General features: G+C 38.4%; 2 protein-coding genes across 3 annotated transcripts in view; one reads left to right on the top strand and one right to left on the bottom strand.

The window, feature by feature from the left end:
- Window positions 1-14092, bottom strand: part of col4a1 (collagen type IV alpha 1 chain) — a 42562-nt gene extending 28470 nt beyond the window's left edge. Inside the window, exon 1 of the mRNA XM_005798133.2 lies at window positions 13881-14092. Within this exon, the coding sequence (XP_005798190.1) occupies window positions 13881-13964 (84 nt within the window). The 5' untranslated portion in view covers window positions 13965-14092. The remainder of the gene's footprint in view (window positions 1-13880) is intronic.
- Window positions 14093-14213: 121 nt separating this feature from the next.
- Window positions 14214-18000, top strand: part of col4a2 (collagen type IV alpha 2 chain) — a 62277-nt gene continuing 58490 nt past the window's right edge. Inside the window, exons 1-3 of one of the 2 annotated variants that reach the window (XM_023337167.1) lie at window positions 14214-14378; window positions 14598-14718; window positions 14805-14856. In XM_023337167.1, coding sequence (XP_023192935.1) covers window positions 14669-14718; window positions 14805-14856 — 102 coding nt within the window. In that variant the 5' untranslated portion in view covers window positions 14214-14378; window positions 14598-14668. The remainder of the gene's footprint in view (window positions 14379-14597; window positions 14719-14804; window positions 14857-18000) is intronic. The other variant, XM_023337166.1, reaches the window with a different exon arrangement.

The following is an 18000-nucleotide window of genomic DNA, read 5'->3' as shown; positions in this document are numbered from 1 at the left end:
TCTTAACATATATAAAGACTAAAATGGAGGAAAACAGAAACAGTAAAAGCATAGCAGAGGGTGATTGATCTTTTTTTTTTTTGGTCAGCGCTGGATGAACTGTGCCACCCTAACATTCCTGGCCTTCTCTGGGTCTGAGGCCAGGGGAGAGAGAATAGCAGCGGAGGAGGGGATTTTTCTGTCTGACTGCCATACTTGGAAGACAAGGGTTCTGGTCCAAGTGGCTCTGTAAACAAACATGCATGTGTGTGTGCGTGTCTATGTGTGGGTAGCTGCATCCAGCAAAGGAGATCAAACAACAAATCTTGTTGAGATCATAAAACAAATCTGGCTTTGTTTAATGATACAAGAAACAAACTTGATTTTATAAGCAAAGTCTTTAAGAAGGATTTTTTTTTTAATAGAGCTGACTTACAGATAGGTCAGAAATCAGTAATATGTGATCTATCTAAAACAACTGCTAATGTGTTCCTACTTACCTAATAGCTTCTGTGGTTAAACCAAATCAAATGGAAGCCAAACCAAACAGAGAATGAAATACAAAACCTATATCAAGAGGAACTGGTGAGGATGGCTTTAACCTATAGCAACACTCATGCTTAACTAGAGATGAAGGTTTGTGTAATTCTGCAGCCACCTTAAAAGCTTCCTATTACACCATCTGCACAATCTGTACAAGCAACCATGTGTAGTGAGAAACACTCATGAGGTCATGCTAGACCCCCATTTAACCTAACCTGCATGTTTGTTGACTGAATAACCAAAGTACTAAAGAAAACAAAACGTGCAGAAAACGCTGAGCTACCGTAGTCCAAAACAACAGCCACTCTGTTTACACAAGTGTTGACACAGTCTGAACAAACATGGAGAAGTATTACATTTTCTAGCTCTGAAATAAGTATGAAAACAAATACATGCAGAGTGTAATATTTGTATTTCTAGTCTTAATTTTTTCTGTCTTTTATAACTCTAGATTTCTAAATACCAGTTGCTCCAACTAGTGTCCTTTTATACCAATACTATAGAAAAGATTCACACAAAACAATTACCTTCATGTCAGTTTTTATCATTTCCTCCTGGACATGTGTTTTTGGAGTTACTGACTGAAACATCATATATGTTCTCACTTCTAAACTCCTCTAAAGGGTTCATGGATAACCAATTAGAGCCATGCAATCTTTTACTCTAGTCTGTCCTCTCTCACAACTGCTCTAATTAAAACCTATATATCAAGCACATACTAACCACTGGTGCTTGGTCCCTGCAGGGTCCTTGTGTGAATCTCCAGTGGTCAGTAGTGTTCACTGTGGATGGATCAACAGTGTCCAATTAAAGGCAAAAAACTAGCTTTTAAATTAAAAAATAGCCCTTTTTTAATCTCATTCCAACTTATGTCCAAAAAGGCAATATTGTGTTTTTATAGGTGATATAAAATAAAATGTTCTGTAGGCTAAATGCGTCTCCTAAGCTAACAAACTCTAGAGATGAATTTCAAATATGTCAAATTCCAGTTTTATTTTATTTTAAATTAATGGAATAATAAATCATACTTGTATGCATAATTTTAACTTCTCCATCGCTGCACAGACTGCTTATGCCTCTGGCTGACTCTGTGTTAGATTCTGTAGTTATCCAGTGAGATTCCTGATGGGACCAAGATGAGGCTATTGGATCTGAAAGCTAATATATTTTCATCCGGCAATAAAACAAATCTGTTGAACAGCACTTTAACAGCTCCGATTAGTTTAATGTAAAACATGTTCAGCTCTGCGGCTGGCAGCAGGTAATTATCCACAGCACAGATGCAGCTGAAGGCTTCTGAAACCAATAGCAGATTATTGTACACAAAGATGTTCTCACAAACATGGACTCCGCCCATACCTGCTCTAATTAAAACCACATACATGCAATGGATGTAAACAAGATTAAATCCAGGCACAGTGAAAGTCTGCAGATTCGTATTTGTTTTGCAAGATTAATGGTGTTTGTTTTATTATGGGAAAATACAAGAGATGACAACTTCTAGGCGCAGGGGAAGAGGTTAACAAGGAAATAGTTTAAGGATAATAATGAATAAATAATTGGATGTTATGTTAACAAACACAATACACAGCTATTATTTTTAAGCAATGTTACTTATCTGGCTTTAGCAAAAGAAAAACAACTGGGTTACAAGAATCACTGAGTAAATAAACAAATGTGAAAACCTGTGGACAGTGGACAGTAATGCAGACTGAACCAGACCCAGCCCACCTAGTTTTTCTCTCATAAAATCCACAAATGATTTCTCTGTTTCTCATTATTGTTTTCCCCTCTTTCATTTTCTTGACAGCTAGTGTTTATTACTAAACTGGTAAAGATCGGCCCCCTTCCCTTACGCTTTACTATGTACAGAGGGTCTGGGCTCTCAGCTATTGACAAACGATTGTTTCCTGGTGGCGTGGACTGTGTTCAAGATTTAAACTTTATCCAATCAATAAAGGTTTGGCCATGAGGAATATAATACACCATTTCGACCCTATGAAGCTTGACGGATTTTCTCTGCGCTCTTAACCACCGTCCCCATTGTAAAGAGAGAAATGCCGAGCTGAATGAGATGCTCAGATGTTAAATATTTCAATATTTGGAAATGTGGCCAACACAGACTGAATGGCTTCGTTCACTTCCTCTGCTGCCACTGAAAAAAAACTACAGGCAGACTACATTTCTAAAACAGCTCAGAAAATTAACATCATCATTTACAAACTTCTTCTTCTGTTCCGTGATTGGCCCGGTTGAAATTCAACATGAGAAATCAAAGACAATGGGAGAAAACCCAGACAGAGCACTGAGAGATGAGAATCAAGTGGAATTGCATATGAAGGCAGTGGACACTACAGGCAGACACATTCATTTAGGCATTTTAATGTATGAAAGCAGGGATTCAAAAACCCATACCTGTTCTAATATGTCTCACCTGGCACTAACATCTAATCCTCTGCCACACCCATCTGATATCCGTCTGTCTATCTCCATCTGAACCGAATCCAGTAAACTATTTGGTATGGCGTGAGAAAATCCTTTTATAAATTTTCCCAGGTGTTGTTGCTTAGTACTGTGTTTGGGTGTATGTGTGCTTGTAAATGCAAAAAATCTGAAAGGAAGCTATAATTATCCCCCCCGGATAGGTGGATGGATGCATTGATAGGGCAGATAGATTTATACTCCACTTGAGTATTAATATATATATTTCTATTTGACGTTCACTTTACTGCTGGTACACCTGAATTTCCCCCACTGTGAGGCAATAAAAGATATTTGTATTCTATTCAATTTCTGTTCTGAGCAGAAATTTTTACACAGTAATAAACCCAAAGAGTCAGAATGTCTGCTATGGTTCAAAGAAAATCAACAACACACATGTAAAATTCATTATCATGCGTTACTTGAAAGGACCCATTCCAAGCACAGATGGTTTTCTTTAAGCCCTGGCACATTTTGAAGTTCACCAACATGTTATTGTTTCAGACAACTTCTCTATAAACTCCCTTCATTGCATAATAAAGAGAACTGACCTTCCTTAAATCAGATTGTCCAATGGCATCCCATCATGACCAGTTAAATGACCCTCACCGGATCATCTTGTTGGCCTGCGACCTCTGTCCAGACAATTAGAAAGGGATTTCACTTAAAGGTTATTGATAACTTTGTCCACTTCCTTTTAGAGAGTAAGTGTGCACATTAAGATGTGTCTGTGGATGAAATGTTGCCCTGTTAGCAAATTAAAGCTGACTTCTGCAACTCATTTGGGCTCAGCGGGGATTTCCCAGCTCCATCCACTGCACAAACAAATTCCACCCATATCCCAAAGCTAGCTCCCTGCCTAAGAAAGAAATCATATATTTTGTCAACTCATAAAATTTACAATTCAAATATATTAGAATCCTAGCAATCTAACTCTGAGGTATGGCCAGTATTGGCTTTGTAAAGTTTGTTGAGAGGCTATTCTGTTTCTTTGCAGAGGTCTGTTTATGCATCCACAAACCACAGACCTGGCTACTAATTATTCCACATGAATACAAAGATAAAGTCCTTTGCACAACTGCTAAATTGCTCAAAATGTAGCTTTACTTGCACTTCTTTCTCTACAATTACACATAAGCTTAGTTGTCTGAATGTATACGTTGAAGGCAATGAGTAAAACATTGCCTGTATTGAAATCACGTTCTGCAACTGCGATCAATTTCCTATTTGTTTGTATAAATTCCAGTAAAAATACAGTGAGTTAGAGTTTGCACAGTTATGATATGGAGTCTCCAAAGGATGGATTTAAGCTACGTTCAGGTGAAGGAAATAAAAAGTTAAAAGCTCAAACTGGGTATTGAGGGCAAGGATTAATTCTTACTGTCCTAAAGAATTTGACTGTATGAGCCACAAGCTTCCGTGTGAATGTGCCGGACTCTGGCACCGGAAATAGGATTGAGGAAGTCGTTCTTTCTCCAAGGAGGAAGGCCTCTTCCTCGCCTTTTATGCTAACAAAGACAAGAAGGGGCTGGGCTCGAGTGGGTCTCAAGGGTGTAGAAGTATCTGGAAGTAATGTCAGCACGTGAAGACAAGGAATGACCTATGTGACTTTCTGACTCAATACTTCCATCCTGGACATTTCTCACATAAAATTAACACATAGAAGGAATGTTAAAAGTCTTGAGAGATCCTGTGTAAAGTTTTGTCAAGTTCTGCATATGACCCTGAACACACGTTTATTATGATGACGCATGGTGATCATGCTGTGAGAGTGCTTTTTCTTGCAAAAACGTGAAATGGAGGTTATCCTTCTGCAGAATAATGATCCTAAACTACAAAACCACAATAGAACGACTTAGATCAAGAACATGTATTTGTTCAATTTGTCATAAATGCAATTCTTTCCCATGCATGCCACTCTTTTTAGGTCTCTAATTGTACAGTCAGTTTTAAAACTATGTACCATTCACTTTTCTGTCCTTGGTGCATTAAAAAATCAGAGGAAAAGGCAGCATAAGAGAGGAAATAAAACTGGAAGGAGAGAATAAAGGTTTCATGAGTGAATTTCACATTCTATCAATGACAAAGGGTCCAAAGTTATACACTGCATTTCATTGTAGGACTTTTCACTGTAAAGCTGCCTCCTTTTGATCAATAGTTTCATACATTTGCTTTGTCTAACTTCCAGATTTGACTTCCACAAGTTCCTACAAGAATCCTGAAGAAAGCTCTACATCGCATCAGCTTAATTTTTCCTCATTTAACTCCTCAATCCAGATGAAGAGATTAGAAGGTATCTTCTTCCTCTGAGGTAAAAACCCTCCATGTGACAGGCTTAACTTGTTTCCTCTATAGAGTTATCTGATTAAGCCTTTCAGAAAACAGCTATTAAACAGTGTTGTGCAGAGGCAGCGACAGGAAAGAAAGACAAGAATGAATAAAGCATCTGTTCTGTCAGGAAGGCGCTTCAAGGCTGTTGCAAGGGATAAACAGGTCATCTCAGGTTATCTGAATTACAGCTGTATTGGAATCACGTTCTGCTACTGCAATCAATTATCCTATTTATTTGTACCAATTCCAGTAAAAATACAGTGAATTAGAGTTTGCACAGTTATGATATGGAGTCTCCAAAGAACAGCCTCCAAAGGATGGAGGCTGTACGTTCAGGTGAGAGAAATAAAACTCGCCTTCAATGACCTGTACTGACTTGTTGAAAGGTTAAAAACACACACACACACACACACAAAAAAAACAATCAGAAACTAAATTAACCATAAATGATTTAATTTATGGGATGAATATAAAGCATGTGCCTCTCAAATGTGTACCATTAAGATCCATTAGTCATTTTAACCCATCACACAGCTGACCATTATTGTTCTTTCCAATTTATTCCCACTTCTTTGCCAACTTTGAGCATGAATCTTGTTGAGTGTCTGTGGAGGAGGAAGGAAGTGAACTCCATCTTTAAAACAAACTGAACCACTTGTGACATTTGTCAGACCATTTTACAGAACGTCCTGACACGACAACCTGCCTTCCACTTCAAGCTATTTTAATCAGGCATTGGCCAGATTCAAGCCACGTCTGTCACAGGCACCTGCTACAGGCAAAAATGTGCAATTAATAACAGGAGAAAGCAAAATAATTTTGCAAGTCTGTGTCATGTTTAGCCAAAACTGTGGAATCCGATATTGAATACAGTTAAATAAGACATTTTTACAGGCCAAGCATGTTTGTCTTTGTTCCAGAGAGGTTCAAAACTGTGAAAATTTAAAAAACAAAATGCAAAGTTTAATATTCAATATTATCTTTAATTTGTACTTTAAATTGACATTTAGCTAGCTTTGCAGCTGAAACTATATGTTTACATACAGTGTTTATAAAATACATCTTTGATAAATATTTTATGTTGTGAGTCAGCTAGATTACTAAAACTGTTTGCTAAATGCCAGAAGACTAGGAGTGAGATTTTTTTTAAAAAACATAACCTTGAACAAGGCTTAACTGGAATGCTGCGGCACGATTCTGTGGTTTGTCAGACTCTAATGATGTTAAGTGATCGTCTCATTTTCAGCTTAGGTACGTTCAGTTCTCACTGAATAAACTGGTCAAGTCATCCAAGTTTGATTAAATCTTTGTTTAGCTAATTTTTCCTTTTTACTAGAACAAACTGCTCTGTAGTTGCAGTATAACCTTTTCATTTTCAACTTCTTCATTTTAAACAGAGCAGTAAAACTACGCTTATACAAAAACTCACTTAATTTCCTTTTCTTTACAGAAGTTGCAGTCTTCTGTGTGCTTAGGTGCAAGGGTGAGATTGTGGAAACTGTGATCATTTAGAAGATTTAACACGATCTCTGACTCCAGGTCATGTCAGAGTCAAAGCTTCAACCTCTCTGGGTAAAGTAAGAAGAAAACTAGACCATCAGTTCAACTGAGGAAGAACAAATAAAGAGCTTAAGGTCCAACTCTTTCATTCATAATTAAGAATACAAAATGTCCCATGTACTATTTAAATACAGTTTCAAAAAGTTCACTCTTGGTTTAGTGAAACCTTCACAGAGCAGTAACGAGATAAACCCAGTTAGATTAAAATGATGCTTAGAGCATCACACTGAAACATCTTATATGAACCGATGTGAAACATTTTATAGTCTTATCTTTCTGACACATAAAATGCTTTTAACAACAGGTTTTTATTAATACTCTGACTTGATCTATGGCGAAAGAGAAAGGTGTAGCACCAATATTTAGTTGGAATATTTAAACACACTCAGCAGCCTTAAACAGCTTTGTAAGTCTGCTTATCGGGGTGGTCACCATTAAGCACTAAAAATTTCAATCTTTCCAGTTAATTTGTGCCTTAAATTGTTTTAATTTGGAATCTTTTTATGGTTTAAGCAACTTTAAGCATTTATCCTGTGGTAAACATTAACACTGCAAGAAGGCTGAACCTTATGCGGGGCACGGCTAACGCAGCGCTTGGCTACAGATTTTCGACACAGTTTACCTTTTTCTGACCAAAACCTATTCACCTTAAATCTCAAGTTTAAGGAAAAAAGGCAACATAACCTGAGACAAACATAGAACAAAAGTATAAAGATCATTTCACTGTTTGTGATTTTTAGCATAGAAAGCAATAGAGGGAATGTAAATGGGATTCTTTGCTGTAGTTTCTAATAATCTCTATACATAAACTACACATGTATAAACAAAAAGCAGAGTTTTTAAAAGTCTGTTGCAAAACATCCATGTTAGTGTGGACAGGGCCACAGTTGTGATATTTTAGAGTCATTATGTGAATGACTCTAATTCAAACTTTTAGTAACAAACTGCATGGTTTTACGTTCTCACCTATTCTGATTAGGTTAATCTTCAGCCTAAAGGACGAAGTGTGATGCTGGATGCTGATAGAAAAGAAACAGCAGAGTTCATCTAAGAGCAAGATTAAAGCCAGCATGTGTGGAATTATCCTTCAGTTCATCTTTAACATCATAGACGAGGTCAGCGTCTGGAAATAATGAGCAGTAAAAGCCTCATCAGCCAGCTGATAGCAGAGCACCTATGTCACAAAGGAAAAACTCCAACTATTTCTGCTTGAAAAGACCAGATAATTGTTTGCAATCAAGGATTGATTCTAAACACTGAACGAAACCTTGAACAACTGCTATTTAAATTGCATAAGCATGATCTGAGGTTTCCATTAGATTTTACTTGGCAAAGGTTGCTATCACACATGTATGAAAGACTGAATATTGCTGTCAGGTTTATGTCCGTTTGCTCCAGTCCAAGTAGATCAGGAGAGGGCTTACAACCATCTCCCATGGGCCTTTAGAGGGGGATGACTTTAAGGCCTATGTGGTCCTTCTACGTATAAACAAAGCAAGAAGTGTGTCCACATTTTCAACACAAATTTAAACTTATTCCCATTGCAGGTTGGTTTCTATGAAGGCTATTCATCATCATCCGGTTTGTTTTGCTGATGTACAGGGTTCTAAGTTTTAGTCATGGAGAGAAAGGCTTCTGGTTCAGGAAACTCTGGGTTTCATCTTTGCTTTTGCACATGATGTAATTCTCTTGGCATCTACATGCCATGGCTATCAGCAAGCACTAGAGCAGTGGTGAAGCTGTCAGGATAAGACCCAGTTCATCTACATCTGAGGCTGTGATTCATAAACTAAATAGGGTAGAGTACTTTGTTTGGGGTGACGGTCAGTCTTTCACTCAACTGGAGAACAATCTTGAGGTACTTTTTAAAACCCATGGTATGATGGAGCAGGTGACTGATATATTAATTGGGGACAAATCTGTCAAAATACAGTTGTTGCATTTGTTGTGGCAAAGAAGAAATTGACCATAAGGCAAGGTTCTTTAAACACCCCCTTCTGTGAGACTCCAAAACAACAAAATTAAGGCTACACTCAGCTGAAACGCGCTTCCTCTACATCAGAAGGACTCGGTCATGGTTCCTCAGGCAACTGATAAGGAAGCCTCTATACCTCCCTTGAGAGGTTTTCCAGGCCCATCCCACAGGGGCACATCTACAACCTGCTGGAGGGCTATATATGTCCCTTCAGGTCTGTGAATGCCTTGGATTCACCAGAATAAGCAGAAGATTGTCATTAGACAGAGGAATATATGGATATGTGAAAATGCTACTCCAACGGTCTGATCTCTAATAGAGATAATTGGATGAATGAATTCCAAATGTTTTTTTGACATGAGAAAGAAGACTGGTTCCAAATGCATAATTTGTTCATCTCCTAAACTGCACCAATTTGACAGAAATTACATCAATATTGACAAAAAGATAAGTCGTTCCCAATATTCTGCCTGCATTCTTCTGGAAAAGCCATTAAAACACAATCAAGGCATTTCTGTTTACCAGAAATCTTGTCTAAACACCTTATCAACGCAAAATCATTCCTATTGAAAAATGAACAACTGGAAGACAAACCAAGCGAGATTTATACAGCATATAAAAGGAAAGGATCCTCATAAATCTAAAGACACAATCGGCACTGTCTTATATTCCATCATTTGGACAATTTGGCAGCAAAAGATGGAAGTCCAGGTCAAGGACCACAAAGTGAGACTAAAAGATTTGTCACGGCATATCATCACCGGCTCCAACACACATTCTTTCACTTTAGGGGCTCAAAATCTTCTCTCCTTCTCCTCCTCCTCATGTTCTTCTAGCAGCCTTCTGCCCCATCACTCTTCACTTCCCACCTCCATGTCAGATGGATGTATCCATTCCAAAATCTCTGTCCAAACCACAAAGGTCATTTATGACTCACTAATTACACACTGGAATAGCTCAAATGAATTTTCAACACTGTAAAGCACCACAGGATATTAACCAATCCCAAGGATCAAGTCTGTCTTAAGAGTGGAAAATATTATTGTGGAAAACAGAACAGGTGTTTTGGGGGGTATAGGAGAAAACAGCAGCTTAGACAGATCTGAATAAAATGCGTCCCTCACGTTGCACGAGTTGGAACTGAGAGGGGATTTACAACTTTTAGGCTACTTATTTAATCTTCTCTGTGACAGAACAGACTCTCAGGCTGCTCTGAAAATAGGACATACCTGCCACAGTTCCTTGAGTAACAAGGTCAGGGGAGAGTTATCTTTGTTCTCCAGAGGCGCCTGTTAAAATAAGGAGACTAAAAGATGGGCACAATTCTTCCAAATGTAGACATTTTTACAACAGGCAGGTCGTGGATTCCCATTGCTTGGTTGGTGGTCAGTCACAGGGACAGATTCAGCTGTTGCCTGTGTGGGGGGGCTGTCTATAGGATCAGGCCTGTCAAAGCGTACGGACAGCAAGAACAACAAATCAACTCTTAGATTTCAACAAGCTGTTTAAGGAGGATAGATGCTGCCTCTGTCAGTCATATTAGGGTTGTGTTGAACATCAGAGGCAAGTTTTAAACTGGATAACGGAAAGAAACTTGACTTTCCCAATAGTTGCAATGGTCCATCCATCTAACATCCCACACACAAACATTTATTCCAGGAATTTGTTGATTTGCCCTCTGCTTCTTTTAGGAAATACTCATGCTTCTTTCTGACCAGATTAAATGCCTGACTCCATGTTTTGAGTAGCAAACAAATTCTTGAGAAATTTCCTTAGGATATTGCCTCTTATCTTTGCCTTTTCCTATGTCAGCCTGACCAGCTATGGGTCAAAGGTTATCATATTTTTGGGTACATCTTTGCTTGACCCTGATTTGTTTCATCAGAAAGTTCTGATCTTCCATCCGTGTCACGTGTCTCTACATCTACATTGACAAAGTCAAACAAATTTAAGCCCTTTATGGAAATTACAATAATCATATTAGATTTTCTGCTAAATTTAACACCAGCTTGTGAGCTTAGTTAGGTCTGAGACAACTATCCCACTGTGCAGGAGAGCAGCTCGGGATTGATGAGAGGCCTGAGTGGATCACAAACCTCCTGCTGTGGACCTCCCATGGGTGGATGGGAACACATTCAGCTCATAACAATAAATCCAGAATGTGAAAATACTCCAGTTTCACTGCTGTCGTCTGATTAGCAACAAGTTGTTTGGCCGGATATTATTGTCTGTCCAGATGTTCTGTATCTGTTGCATGTTTGTGGATCTAAATATAAACCTGTAGTGGATAAAACAAAAGAACTGCTCTTTGACACTTGATATGTTTTATTACTTTAGTCTGTCAGGAATTCAGATGGATTATCATAATTGATGTCTATGATGATTCAAGGGTCAGCATTCAGTCTTTTGAGTCTGTAAATTATAGTGAAAAGTTATTAACTTGAATTAAAAGTTCAGCTGTCCTAGTTGGATTTTCCAGACTTTTCATCCGTAAGCTTCAGTTTGAAGAGAGTTTACAATATTACACTATTTCCAGTGTAACAGTGGACCACCTGCAAGGAGCTGAAATCTGCGAATATTTGAAACCCTCTTAAGGAGGGATTATCACTGCCTATGTTAGTTGTTCAAACACCAAATATATTTTAATATGAAGTAATAGACACAATGGAAGCCATCTTAGTATTAAACTAATGTACAAGTCTTCCTTATCTCTGATCCTGTACAGCCAATCAGCAGCAACAAATACAAATGCCACTCTTGATTGGCTGATTTGCAAACGTCAGTCAATGGTTTGTCAAGTAGCATTGTGTCTGGGAATTTCAGCTACCCAAGCTGCATTTTATTTTGAAAATTTTCTATATCGTCTACATAAAAAAAAAATAATCAAATAGGTAGATTTTCCATGAATAATTTTGAATTAAGTTCCACATAAAAATACTGAACTGTGAATAGGGGGCCAGGGATCCACGCAACACAGTTTTGCAACCAGGCATATTGACCTTTTTATTCTTTAGATTATGCCTTCTTGAAGGTTTATTTGTTTTTCAGATGAACTGTGCAGAACAAATGTTGTATTATTTGTGGCAATTGACCAAAACCAATTAATTCACTGCAAGTAATAGGGACAAATACACCATGTGGTAAGAACTAAATATGGCATCCTGTGTTCTACATGCTGTTATTCATGTTTCAGAGGGAATGGGATGAATTTTCCCTCTTCTTCCCCCATTACTTTACTTACTCAGTTTAATTAATTTTCTTCCCAGAGCAGAGAACAATTCTTCTCCTTCCAGGAAAAAGTTTGGATAAGGAAGACTTGTGAGATAGCTCTTGGCATCGTGTCCAACTTATTCAGAGTTGTGTTCAAAGGTTGAAGCAGAGGCAGTTTGAGAAATGGGCTTTCTACCTTCTTCTATGTGGCCAAAGAGGACGCCATGAAGACAGATAAAATGCTACCTTTCGTGTTGCATATTTGTATGCCTACTAAACAGAAATGTGTGTTTACCTGCCCTTCCATTTCTGTCCAAAAATATAGAAATATTTTAATGCTTTCTTAATGAGTCTGGACATACTTTTAACATCTGTAGTTCAATGTGCTACATACTAGGACTGGCTAGATAATTCAAGATTAAGACAAACTTTATTATTTTCTTTTTTTCACATTACAGCTAAGATTGAAGCATTTTTTCTGATTCATTGTTACACATGCGTACAGAATGGGCATTGTTGAGGAGGAGGGTGATGTATTGTTATGTGCAGAAGGTGGGGCTCAGCAGGGCACCGGTCAAGGGCAGTTCTTGTATGAATGGGGCCAGTTCTTGTATGAACTGTATCCTACCATGAAAAAGATATTTGTTTTATCACAATTTTAAATGGATTTCATGAATCCCAAACTGTCTTAAGTAAACTCTTGGACAAGCAGTAGGATTTTTTGTTGTCAGCTTAAAAAGGCCCAATTGTGAATTAAACAAATGTAAGTAAAAGTGATCTAAGGCCCATTTATTTTACATGGGAAGTAGAATATTATCAATGCTAACCTCTGTCTTTAAAAAATCTGCTATGTAGCACATAAGGACTAGAAACTGTGTTAAAAACTGTGAAATAAACTTTTAGTGTTGCACCAAATTGAAAGTTTTGAATCAGATAGCATCATTGTCACTGCCATATTTTCTTCTACCGCTTACTCTCCGCATAAAACATGGAGGCAAATCATTCTCATTGAATGCAAATAAAACAAGAGCAATAAAAACAATGATTTGGGGCACAGCTGACTCAGAACCAAGCTAAAAACGAGCGCTCCTGGCACCCCTCAACAGCATGGCACCCTAAGTGGCAAGTCATGTCTCCCACAACAAGAAACACTGGATAGATGAAGAAACAAAAACAAACATTTACACAGAGCTAATCACTCCATGCCATCTAATAAGAAGGAAGGATAACTTGCACTAAATCTAAATTATCTGAACATTATCTGAGCAATAGGCTAATTTATTTATTTATTCTACAGTATACCCAAGATCAAAACATTAAAAAAAGAATTGAATTATCCTCAAAACAACAGTCAGATCTGCACACAATTTTCTGCGTCTCTTATTGCTTTGCCAGACTTTTGTACAGAACAATCTAGTCCCACACAGAAACTTCAGCTACTGGAGGCGTTTGCCCCACCCTCTGCCCTCCTCCTCCTTCTCTCTGGTTCCCTCCAACAGAGGTGGAGGAGCCAGAACGCAATAGATCTCACAAAGTTTCACAACAGTAAAACGAAGCATGTTGCTAACATAATAACTCTGTTGTATTTTGTATAAAATGGCCATACACTTCTGTACACAAATATGACTTTAGTATTGAGGGCCCCTAAAGTGAAACAACTGAATGCCCCTTAAATGGAGCTTTGAAGTGATGGGAGCATATTGCTTGATATAAAAGCTTTAATGTAGACTTAACTGATGTCAGTTACTATTTTTCAACACAGGTTTCCATCTAAGTTCAGCGCAAACTTGCATGCACTCACCTCAGCCCGCGTCAGGTCTAAGCTGCAGTAGAGAGCCGCCAGCAGCAGCAGCAGCGGCGGCAGCGCGCCGGACGGTGACAGCATCGTGGAAACTGCGGCGCGCTCAATCAGCCCCTTTCACCCGCTCCTCTGCCTCTGTCCTCGGTTAACTCGCGGTTTATCTGCGGAGCACGAACGGTGCGTTCAGCTGCATCTTTGTCCGAGACGATGTGAACTTCTGATCAATGCAACTTGCTCTTGTTCCCGCTGCACCACACCTCCCACCTTCCTCCAAAACGACCACCCTCTCGTCCAGAGAGACAGAGTCTAAACCTTGTTGTTACAAACACTTTGACTTTTCTCTGTACGGAGAGGAACTGCTCGGGATACTTTGGGGCTTTTTTGCGGGATTTTTTGGGGCAGTTTTTGTCACTTTGGTGACGGGGCCGGTGACTTCTCTGGCTCTGGAACTGGAGCATCTCTCCAGCCCGTGATACCTCTATTTCATTACGCGTCGCCGTAAGTTGTGCATGTTTATAAAACTGTTTATTTATACCACTGGATTAAATAAAACGTGCATTTCTTTTGCGTTATTGCAATCTAGAGTGCTTGTTTTTGCACCGGGGAGCAGCTGAGAGATGATTGGACTAAGAGATAAATGTTTCTGACTGCTTAGATTTGTGGATATTATGCATTTTCATACAATTTATAAACACTAGTTGCTTGTGCCTGCAACAGGTTGAGTAAACATGCTTTAAGTGAGCGTTCAAAAGTGAAGAAGCGGCGCGGGACTTGAGTTTGCGCACCGCATGAGTGCGACCATGCAAAGGCAGCAGGATAGAGCGCATACAAATCTGAGGTAAGCGCATCATTAGCAACTTCCAGAGTTCAAAATAAGCGCAATACTTTCCATTGGGTTTCATAAGAGTGTGTTTTAATCAACAGGGTGCTGCTTCTCTGCCTCTTCCTCGCCGCCCTCGCCTCGACAGTGCAGGCTGTAAGTTTTATTTCCCACATATTCATGGTTTTTCACAAAAATGCTGCCTGGTTGCAGTTACGACAGAAAATCAATCCCATCCCTCTGGGTTGGGTTTGTCCTGGTTGGAACTGTTCAGATTTTGCAGCGTGTGTTGCCAGTGGGAGTGTCTGGTGTGGTCTGGGTTGGGGAGTTCCTTCTGTAGGAGGGCTCTTCTGTTTCTTCTTGGCATGACTGGTTCAGAAAGCATCAACAAAAGATAAAAGTTGCTGCAAAAGTGAGTCACTTTGACGTTCAGCATCAGAATATTGTAATTTTGAGGTTCTTAACAAAAAAAGAAAAAGAAAACTAAAATGAGATCCTGCAGGGTGGTTATGTTGTGCCATTCCTGACCTCTTGACCTGGCACAGAGGGGGGTGAAGGGGAGGTCATGACCTCTGCCTCCTGCTTGGTAACTTGATGAGTTTTTTAGTGTATGCATTCTAGACTGTAAATAAAGACTTTTAAATAAAATTTATTTCCATTCTCTTTTCCTTTAGATCCTTTGAAAATAATAATAATAAAATACTACAACACTTTTGAAATAACTTTGTAAAAGTTTGACCTTAAATTTAATCAAGAGGCTGTTGTATGACTTTAAACTTGCTGTTCGTTGTTTAATACTGGAAAATGTTGCTGAAATAAAACAATTGTGTTTAATTACCTCTTTACCAATTAACCTCTACCAGGTTCTACAAGACACTAGAAACTGGAGTTTGAGATGTCTGATCTACAGCATGGACATTACGTTGTGTCTTCAGTTAATACTAGCACTGGCTTCATAAGAGTTATATGACCATAACTCAGGTCAGAAACACAACCAATAAAAACAACATCTAACATAAAATGGTACAATTTAGGGAAAATAAGCCTCAATCAAACCTTGTATTGTATTGAGGGGAAATGTTTTACATACATCAGTAAAATGTGTTGAAAAAATGGTAGACTTGTGAATTATTTCCAAACCTGGAGAGTAAAATGCCAGCTGCTGTCATTTTGAGTTTATATAAATCATCTGATTCATTATCTCTATATCTATTTCTCTGTGGTGCAAAGGAAAGAGTAGACATCTTGCAATATAAAAGTTGTTGGTTCCATTTTAGCGTCTTCCTGTCATATGCTGATGTGTCTCTGGACAAGGCATGTCAGGACAACTTTCCTACCAATTTGTGTATCAGTTTATCAATATGCATGTGTGTTTGTGAGTGTGATTGGGTTGATCTGACTGGAGTGTGAAGCATTTTGAGTGTTTGGTGTGACTAAAAAGGCTTTATATATTCAGATAAATGACCTGAATAAGCATTTGTAAGCTTTGCATTTATTTTTTTAATGCAAAACTTATTCAGACATAACAAAAAGCAGAGAGCTTGCATCCCATACTTCAGGGGAATACCTCAAAACTATATGTGCGAATAAGATCTTGCATATGAAAACATTGTGTTATTTTTTGTCAAAACGAAGTCTGTCTTATTAAGTATTAAGTTTATTGTCAGGAGAGAAATAGTCCCTGAGTTGCCCAGTTAGGTTGACAAAAATTGACCGGATGACACTCAGTTATAACAGGATGAAACAAACATGACTAAGCAAACAATGCTTTATTAATAATTTGGAAGTACTTTGAGAATAATGCAGCTGGATAGTTTTACACTAAGCCTCCTGAAACATGGACTCTATTTTGCTCAGATCCTGTAAAACACAATTTGTAAAAAAATAAAACATATATTTCTACTGTTCCCTGGAATGTGGTTAAAATATACCTCATTCTAATAAACCCAAACCTCACCTCATGAACTGGCTGCGTTGTATCGCCCCTCACTATAAAAATAGATTGTAAAATGGAGACATGCTCAAAAATTAACATTTTTAAGATTACTTCTATATATTTGACTTCCTATTGCACTGTAATAAAATAAAAGAGTTAGTTTGACTCCCTTTTGTCCTGTAGCTTTTATTAACTTTGCTCGTCTGCATCATCAAGCTCAATGTGACGCAGAAGTCCACGTGTGCTTTGTGTACTGACTAGCACCATGTGAATGTATTTTCTGTTTATTTGTGTCGGTGTCAGCTGTCTGGTTGCTCTCCAAGTTATTTAACATACCCAAGGCTCTCAGATGAAAACTTATTTTCTTGAGTCTGATGAAAAGGCCTGTTGTCCCCAGCTCTTATCAAATTTGCCTAGCTCTTGATTAGAAGCATGTGACACAGCGCAGCTCCTCTGTGTTGTGTAGCTTCTCTTTAGCACACCGGGGGTCAACTGGCTAAATTTACTTTAGCATAACTCGTGCTCTTTACTGTCAAATGGATGATTCTGAAAAGAGCTTAAGAATAGCTTCGTTTGTTATTCAACGAGCGTACGTACAGACGTTTGTACAATGAACGTACAACGGCATCATGTACAGTATCTTGTAATTGTACGTTACAAGATATGTGATGCAGTTAGACAAACTGTCAGGAGAAGCAATGGGTCTTCTTTGATGATTCCTGTCTGGCTCAGAATTTCTCACTTTGAAAGCTCCCCTTTTGAAATATGTTTCCGTTTAATATCAGACTTTAAATCTGGCTCATGGGACAGCTTCACTTCTTTGAACCAAGCCAGTGTACAACCATTTCCCACCATTTGTTTCTGTGTGACGATTTAAATCTGGAATTCATGCGCTCACTGAAGCTGCAGTTCTCTTTCTCATATCGTTCTCATGGCTATTCTAGCTGTTTTTCCACGATCATTAAAATCCCTGCGTTAGCAGGTGAGCGTCTAGACAGATGTTTTAGTTGCTTGATCAAAATATTAGGTCTGTTGATCTTCATAGAGACTGATAAACTTTAAAACATTTAAATAAGATGCCACAGAGACTGCCATTTGTGCTGTTGCAGTTGCTTTTTGACACTAAAAAATGAAACGGTAGTTGTTAAAAGATCAAAAATCAGTTTTCAGTTTTTCTGTTGCAGATAAATTATCAGTGCAGGAGAATATTCGGGATGATATCGACATCCACTGACAGACCAAAGAGAATGTTGATGAAATCTGAACTTCTTTGGCAATCTTTAAAAAAAAGCTGCCATTCATTGGTAGCCTTCCTGGTGCGCTTTGGATGGCTGGTTGCTAAATGTTTCTCTAGATTCTGATCC

Source organism: Xiphophorus maculatus, chromosome 7 (assembly GCF_002775205.1).
Source record: "Xiphophorus maculatus strain JP 163 A chromosome 7, X_maculatus-5.0-male, whole genome shotgun sequence".
NCBI classification, from domain to species: domain Eukaryota; kingdom Metazoa; phylum Chordata; class Actinopteri; order Cyprinodontiformes; family Poeciliidae; genus Xiphophorus; species Xiphophorus maculatus.
Note: the sequence above shows the minus strand (reverse complement) of the source record. Positions and strands in the feature narration are given on the sequence as shown.